Consider the following 15744-nt stretch of genomic DNA (forward strand, 5'->3'; position numbering starts at 1 on the left):
CTATATTCTAATGAGATGTAGCAAAGCCAGAATTGTGGTAGTCTATTCAAAACTTGCTAAATTCAATTTCTCTTTCATGCCCAGGTCCAAATCCCCCCCAAAAGGGATCCAGATAATTCATTTCATCCAGGATTTTCTGCAGCTGTCCCCTTACCTTCCCCAAAAGAGAGAAATTTGAGTTTTGCCATCTCTCAAATCGAGTCACATGTCCTTTCCTTAGTTGTTCAAATGAACTAGGAAAATCAGGTGCTGGTCTACTAGTGACTGAATTCATACTGTAGGACAGGGATGTCAAACTCAAGGCCCATGGGCTGGATCCAGCCAGCAGGTGCTTAAATCTGGCCTGTGGGGCTGGCCTGGAAATATCAAAGGACCAGCCCATTTTCGGCCTCCTTGGCCTCCAGTAGCATTCTGCCAGCCAAAAATGGGCCACGCAGAGGCCCCGCGTGGCCCATTTTCAGACGGCAGAGTGCTGCTGGAGGACTGAATTACAATTATGTGGCCTCAAGTAAGTGCCTGATCTGAATATAAAACAAGCAACATCCTATGTTAATACTAGAGTTTTATGGCAGATTTTACATACTGTGGGTCCATATTTAATCTACAATGAGTAATCTCTAACTGACAGCCATTTCTATTTACTATCCTGGAAATTTATGTATCCTGTAAGATCTTGTATTATAGTAATAGCAATTAGACTTATATACCACTTCGTAGTGCTTTTACAGCCCTCTTTAACAGAGTTAGCATATTGCCCCCAACAATCTGGGTCCTCATTTTACCCACCTCAGAAGGATGGAAGGCTGAGTCAACCTTGAGCCGATGAGATTTGAACTGCTGAACTGCAGCTAGCAGTCAGCTGAAGTAGCCTGCAGTACTGCACTCTGTATTTTTATTATTAGTTGAATAATGAAAATACAATAGTATATAGCTTTTCTGCCTGGAAAACCAACTTACTATTGAACAATGGGGTATAAATTTAGAAATAAAAAGTTTACTGGAGTATGAAGAATAAGTAAAAATGTTTGCCAGTAATATCTGGTAGAAGAAACAGGAAAATGGTTATAGTAAAGAACTGTGGAAAGAAAGAAGGGAAAATAATCCATCTTGAGCCTGTGTCAAACGCCTACCATAGCCACATACCCGGACACATACCCACATACACCGGCCCTCTGAGGTCAAACACAACCCTGATGTGGTCCTCAATGAAATCGCGTTTCACACCCCTGCTGTAGGATATCTTTCATGTCCATTCCTTTAAGACTCCAGAAAATGTTGTCAGTCATTTAATTTGATTTACACATGTGGCATCTAACTCTGAATGAATGTGAGCAATCACAATGGCATTACACTATTACATGGAAAATATAAATAGTCGATAGAGTATTATCAATGTTAGACTGTAAACATTAAAATGAATTGCTTGGGTTATTTTATTGTTTTGAAATAAATTGGTATTAAAGTACTTATTGTAATGTATTGAAAAGTATTATTGTTGCATTACTGTTGCACTGTTCAGATGCTATGAACAGAGTTATTGAAAAGAAATGACATAGAAAATGGTAAAATAAGAGAGTTGATTGTCTGTGGCTCAATAGTTTCTCTCAAACAGCCTCATTATATTTGTTCTAAATATAGAAACAGGTATAATGAGCAGAATGTATTGCTTGGATTTTGAGGTCATCTTAATATATTGAATAATTTGATAAATCAATTATGATAAACTTATGATTGGTATACCAAGATACCACAAGATTAAACTGCACATTAGTTTTGTAGCAAAAATAAACCCCCCAAAACGTATTATTTATTCCTTTCCAAAACCTAAAATTAAATATTTCTCAAGCATTTAAGACAGTGAGTTTTATGAAGTGGGGAAAATCCTACCCAAGATATATAGACATAAACAAAGAATATGAGGTTTCTTCTCTGAAACATAGCAACCCTAGGAGCAGACAGACTACTCCACAGTTATTTTATATAGATTGCCTCTCTCTAAACAAAAAAAATAAATAAATCAGTAGAATAAAAAAATCCCTGGAATAATCTTCCCTATTATAATTAGAGCATTGACAGCATATTAGACTGAAGCACAGTAGTTCTCATATCTCAGTGACAGTGATAGTGCTTGTAATGGGTGATGATCTGAATAGTTCATAGGACTATTTGATGCAGGTCCAATGCAGATTAACTGGAAGTCTTTCCATGTAGCTTGGTCCAATATAGGAATAAGGAAAGAATGTGTGAATCCTCTGGTCATATTAAGCTGCATTTAAGCCATGGTTTGTTGAACATTTTAACAGTATATTTATATCAAATTATATTTAAAAAGCTGGAATATATTACTCTAAAACGCAAAATTAATATTCCTACTCTAACACTCCGCTCTCATCTCTAAACTTGTCTTACTCTCTTGTACAATTAACTAATGCTTAATTGGAAAAGTGTTAAAAGTGTTAAATTGATGGAATGCAGTGTGAAAGAGAAAACTTTTATTGTTGGATCTTCCATTCTTTTGCAATATATAGTAAGATACTGAACTGAAGAGTGCTAAAGAACATGTGAAATATATTCCTGAAGCTTCAGTTTCAAAAACAAGCCTTAGATAATTGTGAAATTCCTTGCTTCACTACCTCTCATAAAACGTGAGTACTGCTTTTCGAAAGTTAGAGGCAATATTTTATATTTCAAGTACATTTCCAGTGTTCACATATGCATAATTCTATGTTGGTACAATACTTTGCTACAGTTTAAGGAAAACGTTGCAGCCTCCTTGTACAATTTGAAAGCTGGCATATTCACAAGGGCCCAATTAGTAAAATGCTAATTTCTTTTGGGAAACAAACAAAGCGTCTCCATATAGAAAAATCAATGTAAAACCTTTAGCTCATGGAAATGCTGCCTCCAATATATGTATGTGTTCTGATACTTCTCTCCCTCCTCCCCTCTCCCCTGCTTTGCTATGTGCTATTTTATTTGGTGGCCCTTCTCCCAATATCTGAGCCATAGGCACAGTTCAAGTCACCGCTTCCAGTGGCATCGATCTAGATGCAAAATTGTAGGCAGTTCACAAAGATGTCTGTTGTAATTGCTGTTACTCTAAATAGGTCTCCTGATGCCCTCTCTTAAGTACTTGGCTTTTACTAGTAGTTTTAGAACGAGAATACCTGTCAATATACTAAGATGACGACAATGATGATGATGAAGAGACCTGCAGCTATGATTCCTACTGTGAACACTAGTCTTAAATGGCTGAGATATATTTACATAGTATCTTTCTCTAGCCTGGGATCCAGTGGTTCCTATCTCACCAGCTTCAGTCTGGTGAGACCTGTCTTTTGTTTAACCCATATGCCATCATGAAAAATTAATTTAAGCAATCAATATGAAAACAGATGAAGCAATAAAATTGAAGAGTTTTCAGTATGTACAGTTTTTTTCCCAAAAGAAGGCCTTCCCTCAGTGCTGAGTTATTAATTTAAAACATAACTGGAAAATAGAGAAAGGCAGTTGTTCTAAAACTGAATTAACATTGCTGAAACCAGCAATCCAAACTTAACTCTTGTATCTTGTATCACATATCTATACCACCCTCAGAAAGATAACCATTACTAGGGACTGGGCTCTATCAGGCTAAAAGGTGAACATGTTGCAACAAGAAAATATGGCATAACAACATATAAATGACTCTAGTATCACTTTAATTTCTATTAATTTATTTTCATTTTTTTCTATATGTAGGAAAGAGCATTTAATCCTGCCTGAAATGGGCACTGACCATATATTTTCAGCATATACCATAGTAAAACAGGCTAAAAATATTTTAAAAATAAATTTAATTCTCATGAGGCTGTTTTTATGCAACAAATATATTCCATCCCATAAGTGTGAACAAAACTATCACTGGGATATTGGGAAAAAAAGAAAAGGCACAACAGTATCCACTTCAGTTGTGATGAACATATACCTAATATGTTAATAGTGCTAAACAACTTCATCAATGCCATCTGATCTAACCCAGATGATTCAAATAAGAAATTTTCAATCTTGAATTCACAGAGAGTGATGTGGTCTGTGACAGACAGTCACTTATGTGAGGGAGAGGCAGTTAAAAATAATTTGAGACAATTGTCCAAATCCTATTGTATCTTGAATTTTGTAAGATTTTGGTATTCCCATTCAAATTCTTATAAGGTTATTTGAATTTTTATTTAAAAACTGTTTCTGACCCTTAGTTTATATAATGCTTTGCAAAAACTTTCCATGAAGTTTACATAACAAAAACATAACCCCAAAAGTTCATAACTGCTGACTTAAGGTTGATGCAATCTGTTCTACAGAGACTAGAGAATGTCAACAAATTACTGAACTTTCCATGAGTGCTCATCTTCCTTATAAGTGAGTAATTCTATGGGTTAAAACAATTTGTAGTCAGGTTTCTTAAGAAATCATTTTTGATCTGCGTAGTTTACCCAGAGTTTAACTAAAATACCAGTTATAATAAAATTCAATCCAGATTTTATGAAACCCGAACTTTGCTAGAAAAAAAGAGGAAATACTTCACATATAACTGAGCAGTTCTTCATCATGTCATACATTTGTGACTAGAATTATTTATATAATTCTAGTTGAATAAATATATATAAATATAACAGTTGAATTGTTTTTATTCACGTTTTATTTTAAAACCCACAAAAGATACGGAAATACACCCACACATTAAATAATACTTGTATTTATTTGTGTAAACAAACATAAAATAGAGTCACTTTGCAGAGTGAGATAGGTGGGTGGGCATATAAATGTAATAAATAAAAATGTTGAGAAATGAAAAAATCTATCCTTTTTCAGACTACAATATAGTTTTAGCCCTATGAAGATTAAATGAGTACGTTTTGTAACTTGGCTTTCCTATTGCTAGTTGGAAAGGTGGTTGTATTACTTCACCAGCAAAACAACTCTGATTTGTCTCTTCCTATATCTGCATGTATAATGATCTGTATGTATTACAATACTGTAAACTGGAATTATAAGTTGTGATGTTGTGGTGGAATACACTGTAGCCAAACTGCTGAGCAGAAACAAGGATGTTCTGGGTTTTGACTGATGACATCTGAGATTTCTCCTGCTTTCAGCATGAAGATAGCTAAGGGGTCAGAAACTGTTCTCTAAATTTTATAGATCTTAATGTTTTTGTTCTGAAATCTCATATTCATAGGAATTGTAAACTTTTGCAAAATTTCAGCCATTTTTACCAATCATTTTTATTTAAGGAAGTTCTAAAGATACTATATACAGGAGAAGAAAGCAACGGCAAACTCTATGTCATACTGCAGCTAAGAAAATAACATGGACATCTTCATGAAGATATCATTAAGTTGATGTGAAGACACCTTTATCCTACTTTTTAACCGTATACCGCAAGCTACCAAAATTATTTTTCTTCAGGAAACTTTTGCTTCTGTTGAGAAAATTTTATACCTTATGATTTTAGTTGTTCTGCCTCCATTCCATTGCATTTTAATGTTGTAATTTTAGAGTTTATTTATTAATTTACATTTCATCCATTTCACTATCCTCTGGGTAATTTACAGTAGTATAAAAGCACAAATATAAAAATATTACAATTAAGACTACTGTAAGTTTAATAGTAAGCTACCTCAATTAATCAGTATATTAAGAATGTGATACAAAACCCCACATATAAATAAAGGAATGTCTATCTCTTTGGATGTTTGTTGACCAAAACAAACAAACAAAAAACCTACAATAACTGTCAATGTCTTTTGAGATATATTTCATTCTTAGATGAAGAATGCAATGAGTAGATTATAAAGAATGTCAATTTTTAATTGAAAAGGTAATGTAATATTTGTGAGAGATTATACTTATTTAAATACCTCTAAATACCTTGTGACTGACATACAACTAAAATATAATTTAATTTAATTTAATTTAATTAAAAAACAGGGGTTTGCATATAGCTGACGAAGTCTGGCAATGAACCATCTTTCCCTTTTATACAATTTACATAATGCAGCTTCCTGCCACCTATTTTCCATGCACATATATTTATGAACGTTTAAGAATACAATTTGCTTTATATATTCAACCTTGAAATTACTCTACATAAATTTTCTATCTCACTGTCACCATTTAGAGCATCAGAAATAGCTAAAATAAAATTGGATATCTCTGATAAGAAAACTAAGTGGTATATGGTATGGGGGGGGGGATTTTAGCAAGTTATGCCAAAGTCACTTATGGCTTGATTATTGAAAATGATATGCTAATTAATTAATGATTGTCAATTAAGTTAATTAATGATAGGAATCCCATATAGTTCAACTAAACTTGAAGGGATGATATAATACATTATCTGGTTAGTTTCAACTGTGCAGTTGAGAAACTAACCATTTTGAAGGATCTAGAATAGAAATATTTTAGCAAAATTCTTTTAGGAAAGGAAGATTGGATAAAATTTGTTCAATCTGGTTTTGAATGCCACAGAAAATATAGTTAGGTTAATTAGATAAGCTAATAAAATCTTCTAGTGTTTTTGTGCAATCCACACCTTCCACTATTGCTAAGTAAAATGTCTTTATAACAATGTATTATGCATCCTTTGAAACATACATTTTTATAACACTGTTCTTGCCAGGTTTTGATCAATTTGATCAGTTACAAGTCATTAGGTTCTTACCCTCAAGTCAATAACTCTGTTGTCCAATCTTGTATCCTGGTTCACTGTAGCTCTTCCTTCCTGAATGGTTACAAAGAAATAAATATTGAAAACCACATGTAGGAAAGAGGGAGAAAGCAAAATATTTTATAGAATAAGAAAGACTTACTTTGTTGCATGTTCAGGACATAAACATGAAAGATGTTTAATGTCCAAAGACACAGAAACAGATAGTCCTTGTTTAGCAACCATAATTGGGACCAACAACTCGATTATTAAGCACAGCAGTGAAATTACAATTGGGCTTTTGATCTTACTTCAGCTTTACTTTGTTTTAGAGACCCGCAAAGGTTGTAAATGCAAGGATTGATGGTAAAGTTACTTTTTCAACACCATCATAACTGTGAATTGTCACTAAATGAGATAGTCACTAAACAAGGATTAGAAAGTCTCTTAACACAATAAGAGTGCTTGACTTTTCAGTATGGAGAGATGTAACTATGTGGTCTGTATATTGTATACTGCATTAACTGTATAAATATATTTGTGAATGAGGGCTTCTGATATGTATTTCAGTTTTGATATTTAAATGTTAAATCACAAATGCAATGTGACCCCCCCCCCCAAAGTAACAGATGTATGTTAGTTCTATCATCATAACCTCCAGCCTCAAGTGGAGAATAGATAGTTAAACTTTGGACAGACTATAGAATTACAACATCCAATTAGTAATCTCCAAGAGACTTTAGTCAGTCAGTCAGTTATCAAATTTATAAGGCCACCAGATTATATAGCAATTCTGATGGCGCAGACTATTAAAAATGATTTTTTAAAAAAGAGAAAAATAAACAACAAGAAGAAATAAAAACGAATGCCATCTCTCAAATAGACAGCATTTCCACGAGGGACCACCCAACTTAACCCAAGGCCTAGGGGAACAGGTTTTAAAGGCCCTTTTAAACAGACACCAGAATCAAACTCCAACAACAAAAACGAAAGAAAAGCCAGATGGCAAATCCATTAGCAAAATATTTCTCCACTAATTAAGATTCATTAATGCTTCCAGCAAGTCTTACCACTGCTCAAACTGGCTGGGACAAATGCAATACAGTTCAATAGCATCTGATAGGGGACATTTCCCCCACTTTCCTCTTAAAGCATGTGTTGCAAGCTGGTACCTGCAACAACTTCAATTAAGAACCAATGTAAACACTGAATGTACAAATTACTAACCGACTACAATCTTATGAGATTTTGCAACATTGCAGGTGAAAAGAGATTGTACTATATTTCAGCATTCCCATAAGGTTTTGGCCATTTGAAATGTTTTAAAACTGAAAAAAACTCACTATGTTTAAGATCCCACAATGACAATGCTTTTGACACTTGCCTCCAACATTGTTTTTTTCTTAGCTTTTAAGAATATTCCAAGCCTAAACCTTTTTTCAACCACTACATTGAGAACATTTCTTAGGGTTAGTTTTCAATCTCTTTAATTTTGAAAGAAACTAGTACTGTCGTTTTTGAGGTTGCTCTATTAACACATATACAAGAAAATTCAGACATACATTTCCCATAGGATTAATCAAGTCCCCTTTGAACTGAGATTTCTGTTTAGAAGGGCCATTCTGGATATGGATATCTATAAAATTTCCCTTATTAATTTATTAAGTCTTAGAGTGTAGACCGTAATTGTGAGAATATTTCCATATTACTAAGAAATAAATATGGAGCATACTCTATGCACAAAATATTGGCATACTAGATATTGCTTAAGGCCAGGTCACTATGTGTTATCCAGCAGTAAAAATTATTTCCCATATTTATGAACTAGGAAACAGATAATGTTGGCTGGCCCAACATTCAGGATTCAACATAACAGTATTATTAACAGCAGCTAAAATTTCAAGCCTTTGTCTAAATATTATTTTTAATACAATGTTACTTATTAGAAAGCACATCTTCACCTCTTCTCCTTCAACCTCTGGCCGAATGGCATCATCCAGCTGCAAGGGCAGTCGCGGTTCAGCCAAACTGATTACATATATCTGAAAGAGACATGATATATACATAGTTAATAAATGCACTGCAAGAACTACAGTGTGATTTAGAGAGGGATGGTTCTGCAAGAAATATGAAGCCAAGCCAATTGCTAAGACTATGGAGGTCAAAAAAAAAAGATACAACATGCATGTTTGGATAGCCCTTGATTTATGACCGGTTGTTTAGCAGTTGAAATTCCAACAAATTTACCTGGGGAGTACTTGCATCCTATATTCAAAGTTTCTACAGTTGCCCCCCCTTGCAGTCACATGACTGCACTTCAGATGCTCAGCATTTACAGCTGTTTGCAGTGTTCCATGATCACATGACCAAGTTTTATGACTTTTTTTATAGAAAACCAGATTTACGTAGTGAATCACTGGTTTGGTTAATAACAGAGACAACTTTTTCTTAATGATTGCCACACCAATGGCTGTAAAATCAGGTGACCAACCCATTTTACAACTGTCATAAATTAGAACCATGATGGCAGGCTTCCTTACATCATACCTAATAATAATAATAATAATAATAATAATAATAATAATAATAACTAATAACTAATAAGTAATAAGTAATAATAATTACTGCAATTCCCTCTACATGGGCCTGCCCCTGAGATGCACCCGGAGACTCCAGCTGATCCAGAATGCAGCTGCACAGGTTGTTATGGGAGCCCCTCGTTACTCCCATATAACACCACTCCTGCATGAGCTGCACTGGTTACCAGTGGTTCTCCGGGTCCGCTTCAAGGTGCTAGTCCTCACCTATAAGGCCCTTCATGACTTAGGTCCGGGATATTTGCATGACCTTCTCCTGCCTGCCTCTCACCGTCCTGTTCGCTCACATAGGGCCGCTCTCCTCAGGATTCCAACGGCGAGCCAATGTCACCTTGCTGTGCCCAGGGGTAGGGTGTTCTCTGTGGGTGCTCCCACCCTCTGCAATGAATTGCCTACTGAGCTCCGGACAGCTCCTGATCTCCGCTCCTTCCGTTGGGACTTGAAGACTTGGCTTTTCAAACAAATAGGCTGAGACTGATTCCGGGCTTTATTATTTACTACTAATTAATTATTTGGATTAAATTATGATTTTATTGTACTTGTTTCTTAACTTGTGTTCGCCGCCCTGAGTCCTTTGGGAGAATGGCAGCATATAAATACATTTAATAAATAAATAAATAAATAACTCGAGGGCCACCTGTATTTGGTTAATTTTCATATTTCTAACAGAATTATTGAATAAAGATAGTATTTTTAAAATAAAATCCAGAAACTGTATTATAAAAGATATTAACCCAACTTAATCACTTAAAAAATAACGGGCCTGAAAGAACTGAACTGTTTTGAAACTACAAAATCAGTTTCAGTTGTAGCAAAAACGAACAGATAAATACTGCTGCAGTTGAATGAATGTGAAGGTCTTGAACAGAATTATAATCTGCCTGTCCTGTCCTGTTAAATGTAAAGTATAAACATAAACTTATATACTAATAATATGAGAATCTTCTGGGGGAAGTATAAGAACAAAACAGCAAGAAGGAAAAAAATAAAAAAATAAGTTCATAATTTTAAGTGAGTAAATATTTAGGAACCTGCTTCAATAAGTGATTGATAAATAGCTCTTTCTTTTTCTCTTGACATATTCTTAAAACTGTCTTTTGTTCCAATGACAGATGATTGAATTTGTCCAGAAAAAAAAAGCAAAGATAAATTACAGTAATATGGAACTTTATTATGAGCTGGTGGAGTTGGCATGAAGCCGCTTCACCATCCCGAATTCAAGTGTTTAGTGCCTGACTATTCCCACCATGACAGTCATTTTATGAACATGTAAGCCTGAACCTAGGCAGCCAATTTGCAAGTCTGCTCATAATTCACCCCCAATATTGCAAAATTCCTAAAAGGTTCCCTACATCTTTGCCTTCCACTTCCCTTTTAATAGGGAAGGCAATATTTGAAAAATCCTGGAGTCTGGACATCTCCCATTATTTCTACTAGAGGAAAAACTATTACACTGTCTGAATTTGTTTAAAAGACAGCTAGAATTTTAGTGGCTTGTATTGAGGGATGCACATGTTTATTTGGATTACATTATATATCTGTTCTGAACTAGTCATATCTACAGAAAAACAGAGCCTGTATCTTTTGTCATTGTTAGAAACCAATTTAGAATAGGTGAAAACAAATCTTCATTGCCTTATGAAACTAAAATTACTTCTTGATTTCTATTTCAGTTGAATTTGCTACATAAATGAGGAATTTTTTATTTTATTTACAAATGTAAACCAACAGGACTGCAGTTAGGGAAGTTATCCCTCAAAAGGGTAACCAGAAACAATATTGTCAAGGCACATTTTAATTTGCTGATAAAAATATTACCCTCTGAATGTGGAGTTCAACATCTTGCTGGGTGCAGCTGCCAATTTTATTTGGCACTTTTCTTATTACACCTTCTATGTCAACAATGCTCTCTTTGTTGATGCTGTTAATAAAAATAAAATCAGTAATTAGCTCAAAGATTCATTTCTGTTTGGAACAGTTATTTAATTATGCAGATAGCTATAGGTAATTTCTGTCTTAAACATTTGTTTAACGATAGTTGAAAGTTATGACAACTTTGGGACCAGCAACTCCATCGCTGAGTGACACAGACAAAAAAAAAAAATGAAACGTGACTGTTTTTATGATTTATGGCATCAGTCCAGTTGTAGTCATTAAGTAAATTACTGTGGTAGTTAAGCATGTCACGTGACTGCAATTTGTGACTTCGCTATTAGTTTTGGTTATCAGAAGCCAACTGTGAAGGCTGCAAATTGAGATCATGTGACCAGATTGCTATGATCGTCGTAAGTGCATGGCGCCTGCCACATGCCTGAATTGTAACATGAAGCATGCGGTTCTTCAATGGCTGCAAGCTTGAGGACATGTTTATAGGCAGGATTTGGAGTATATTGTTCAATAATTCAAATCGCTGGGATCAAATAAATGTCCAAGGATGTTGATAAAGGTAAAGGTTCCCCTTGCAAATATGTGCTAGTCGTTCCCGACTCTAGGGGGCAGTGCTCATCTCCATTTCAAAGCCGAAGAGCCAGCGCTGTCTGAAGTCGTCTCTGTGGTCATGTGGCTGGCATGACTAAACGCCAAAGGTGCACAGAACAGTTACCTTCCCACCAAAGGTGGTCCCTATTTTTCTACTTGCATTTTTTACGTGCTTTTGAACTGCTAGGTTGGCAGAAGCTGGGACAAGTAATGAGAGCTCATCCCATTATGCGGCACTAGGGATTCGAACTGCTGAACTTTTGATCGACAAGCTCAGCATCTTAGCCACTGAGCCACAGAGTCCCTTCTAGAATGTTAATAAGGCATCCCTAAAAATGTGTTCAAGTAGTCCTTGACGTACAACAGTTTGTTTAGTGATGGTTCGAAGTTAAAACGGCACTGAGAAATGTGACTTATGACCGTTTTCACGTTTATGACTGTGGTAGCATCCCCATGGTCACATGATCAAAATTCAGATGCTTGGCAACTGACTCACATTTATGACTGCTGCAGTATCCTGGGGTCATGTGATCCCCTTTTGTGACCTGGCAAGGAAAGTCAATGCGGAAACCAGATTCACTTAAAACTATGTTACTAATTTAACAACCGTAGTGGTTCACTTAGCAACTGTGGTAAGAAAGGTCATAAAATGGGACAAATTCACTTAAAAATGTCTCACTTGGCAACAAAAATTTTGGGCTTAATTGTGTTTGTAAATTGAGAACTACCTGTAATCTGCTTGGGCACACACACCGTTTGCACTTGTAAACTGAATAGATAGAAAAACCACTTGTTTGTATAGCTCTTAATTAAGCTAGGGTTTTCAAGCTGAAGTGATGTTGAAATGAGGCCGTAACAATGCCCTACATTCAATTGTCAGAGAGTGTTCAATTTCAATTTTCAAATGAAAACTTCAGTTATCCAAATATTAGTCAAGACTTTCTATTTTAACCACAGGACTGCAGCTTGGTAAGATCTGTATAAACATCTTTCAGCAACAACTCTGGATTGCAAGATCAAACCCACTTAGTGGTGAATCACTTTCTATCAGTTTTCTCACAAACAATTCTTTTTAAAGAAAAAAACCCCTTCACGTCTTTAGTTAGGAAACAAATACATTTGAAGTTGTTTTTAATTAACTAAACATAGTGTCACTGGACCAGTGACTACAGCCTGATTCAATGAAAAACAAATTCGTTTGTTTTTCTCAATATGATTAATTTGGTATCCATTCTGAGAAACATGACACCTTCCTAGCTGTTTTGTGTGTGTGTGTATGTGGGTGTGTGGGTGTATTTATATTGCCTTAAGGCTAGTTTTTAACACAAAACACAGTATCCTATTTCCCCCCCCTTATCACTTATTGTTTCTGTAGCTTATTTTCTTACATTTTGTATGCAATTAATTATATGGATTATAACTTTGAAATCTAGCATACTAGTGAACAGGTAAACTTGGATTCATTTTAAGTATTATTGGTATTCAAAAAAGAGCCATTCAACGGCATTTCCCACTCTTTTATAAGCCCTAATAAACCTGGTTCTCTTGAAACAGTTAAAAGTTTTGAATTTATCTCAGAGTATTTCTTGGCATTTTATTCAATTTCATCATCTGCAATCTGAAGTCTTTGATTTTGAAAATATTGTCAGTCACGAAGTTCCATGTTATTGTTTTATTTTTATAATAACTGTATTAAACATCACAATTAAAAAGATTAAAAAAACTAATAGAAATTAAAAAAGAAAAGAATAAAAAGAAAAAGTTTGGAAAAGAGTAAAGAAAGAAAAATAAGAATATAGTAAAGGGAAAAATATTTTTTATTAAAGAGTTTTACAGAAAAAAAAACAAAAACAAAATTTTTTTTACAAGTATTTCCCCCTTCCCCCTCCCTTCCTTATCCCCCCCCCCGAACTTCCCAGAACAAAATACAGGGTATAACAATTAACAATCATATGCTAAACTAAGCTAATAAACTAAGGATTCCTATCCCCCCCTTCACACTTTAACTCCCCTTTTACTAACTAAACATAAATACTCTTAATTTTTCTATTCATTCATAAACTATTTGATACTTTTTAGTCCGATATTTGTTTTGAATATAATCAATCCATCTTCTCCATTCCAATATATATCTTTCTTGTGAATGATCTTTCAAATATGCTGAAATTTTCGCCATTTCTGTCAGATTCACTACTTTTAATGTCCATTCTTCAATAGTAGGCAAATCTTCCTTCTTCCAATATTGCGCCACCAAAAATCTAGCTGCAGTTATTAAATTTAAAATTTTGTTATGATTATTATTATTTTTGCTATCATTATTTTTGCTACCATTAAAGCAAAAAAGGGGAATTAATTATAGAATGGGTACTTTATCGCATAAAATGCAGAGGGACTTGGTAACTACTAGTATAGTTTTATATTGTATTTAATATTTGAAAGCATATAACTTCAAAGGTAGATAATTTGATGGAATCTTTAGAAATTCTCTTATGATTAAGATCCCGTGCCATTTAACATGCTAACTGGGACTGATAGGATTTGAAATCGAAATGAATTAAAACTTAAAATGAGAATGAGCAATCATTTTTCTATCAAGGATGTAACCTGCTGACATTTGACTGTATAGGACAGGGGTGTCAAACTTGATTTCATTGAGGGCCGCATCGGGAGTGGCCAGGGCCAGCTTGACATAACTCGTGTCAGGGGAGCCTGTGGCGGCCTGAGTGCTCTGCCAGCAAAAACGGACTCCCAAAGTGCTCTCCCAGTGAAAACGGAACTCAGGAGGGCCGAGGCACCGTGGGTCAGTCCGCTGTTTCCAGGGCGGCCCCATGGGCCAAATCTAAGCACCCCACAGGCTGAATCCAGCCTGCGGGCCTTGAGTTTGACACCCCGGTATAGGAAGATGTAAAGTAAGCAGCAAGTAGAGCCAGAACAAAAGTGATTAAATATCCATTTCTTCCTCTCCCATCCCTTTTTCTATTTCTTCCTCTCTTCAAAAACAGTGTATACATTAAGGTGAAGATTGCTTTTGATACACATGTGAACAGATCAATTGTAAAGGTGATCATACATTTTGAAACTGTCATCATTATGTTAGAATACAGAATAAATATAAACTCAGATTTTGGTCAAAAATACCTATATTAATAATATATTAATAAGCCCGAATAGTTAACCTACTGAAATGTACTAGATTTTTTCTAGTAAAGAAAAAAGTAAAGGGATTGTAAAATGAAATCCAGATTTAATAATAGAAGGATATTCTTGTCAATGGTTTTCTTATGTACAATTAGCAGAAAGGTTTAAAGTGGATAAAACATTTTATGTTTTTGAACAAAGGACGACTGAGTTTGAAATAGAATTATGTATTAGCGATGAATGTGTAAAATGTATAAACTTTTACTGAAGTATCAGACAGAAGAACAAATGAAAGAATGCATGATAAAATGAGCTAAAACCTTTTGCTATAATGTACAGAAAAACCAGTTGGAAAATGCATGGTTGAAAGGACTGAAATTTATGTTCTAGTCTTAAAGATATTTTTATAAGATATGTCATTGGGATTTGTCACTGGAGAAATTGGTATATAATGTATAAAGATACTTTGAATTGTTGCTGGAAATGTGAACAGTATCAAGGGACATTGTGTCATGTTTTATGGTTGTGTAAATATTTTGGATACAAATATGTGCATTGATTCAGAAGATTTTAACGATTAAAGTACAACTGAAACAAGAAACTTTTCTTTCTGGACTAATGGGCAAGCGATCAGAAAAAACTCATGGGACTTTGTTTTTATATATGACAACTTTGGGAAAACTATTATATGCCCAAAATTGCAAAAGATCAATATTACTTACAACGGAAGAATGGTTAGTGAAGATGATTGAGATTGTGAAAATGGCTAAACAATATCTATGTTTAGAGACTATGGTATGGTTTGTAATCAATATTTGCAATCAATATTTACATAAATTACAG

General features: G+C 34.6%; 1 protein-coding gene across 2 annotated transcripts in view; it reads right to left on the reverse strand.

The window, feature by feature from the left end:
- Positions 1–15744, reverse strand: part of DARS1 (aspartyl-tRNA synthetase 1) — a 55849-nt gene that overhangs the window by 17456 nt on the left and 22649 nt on the right. For both annotated transcript variants that reach the window (XM_034424337.3, XM_034424331.3), the window contains exons 5-7: positions 11104–11206; positions 8650–8730; positions 6704–6763 (exon numbers count right to left, since the gene is read on the reverse strand). In XM_034424337.3, the coding sequence (XP_034280228.2) occupies positions 6704–6763; positions 8650–8730; positions 11104–11206 (244 nt within the window). The remainder of the gene's footprint in view (positions 1–6703; positions 6764–8649; positions 8731–11103; positions 11207–15744) is intronic.

This window comes from Pantherophis guttatus, chromosome 1 (genome assembly GCF_059756535.1).
Source record: "Pantherophis guttatus breed Tessera chromosome 1, ASM5975653v1, whole genome shotgun sequence".
Classification (NCBI taxonomy): Eukaryota; Metazoa; Chordata; class Lepidosauria; order Squamata; family Colubridae; genus Pantherophis; species Pantherophis guttatus.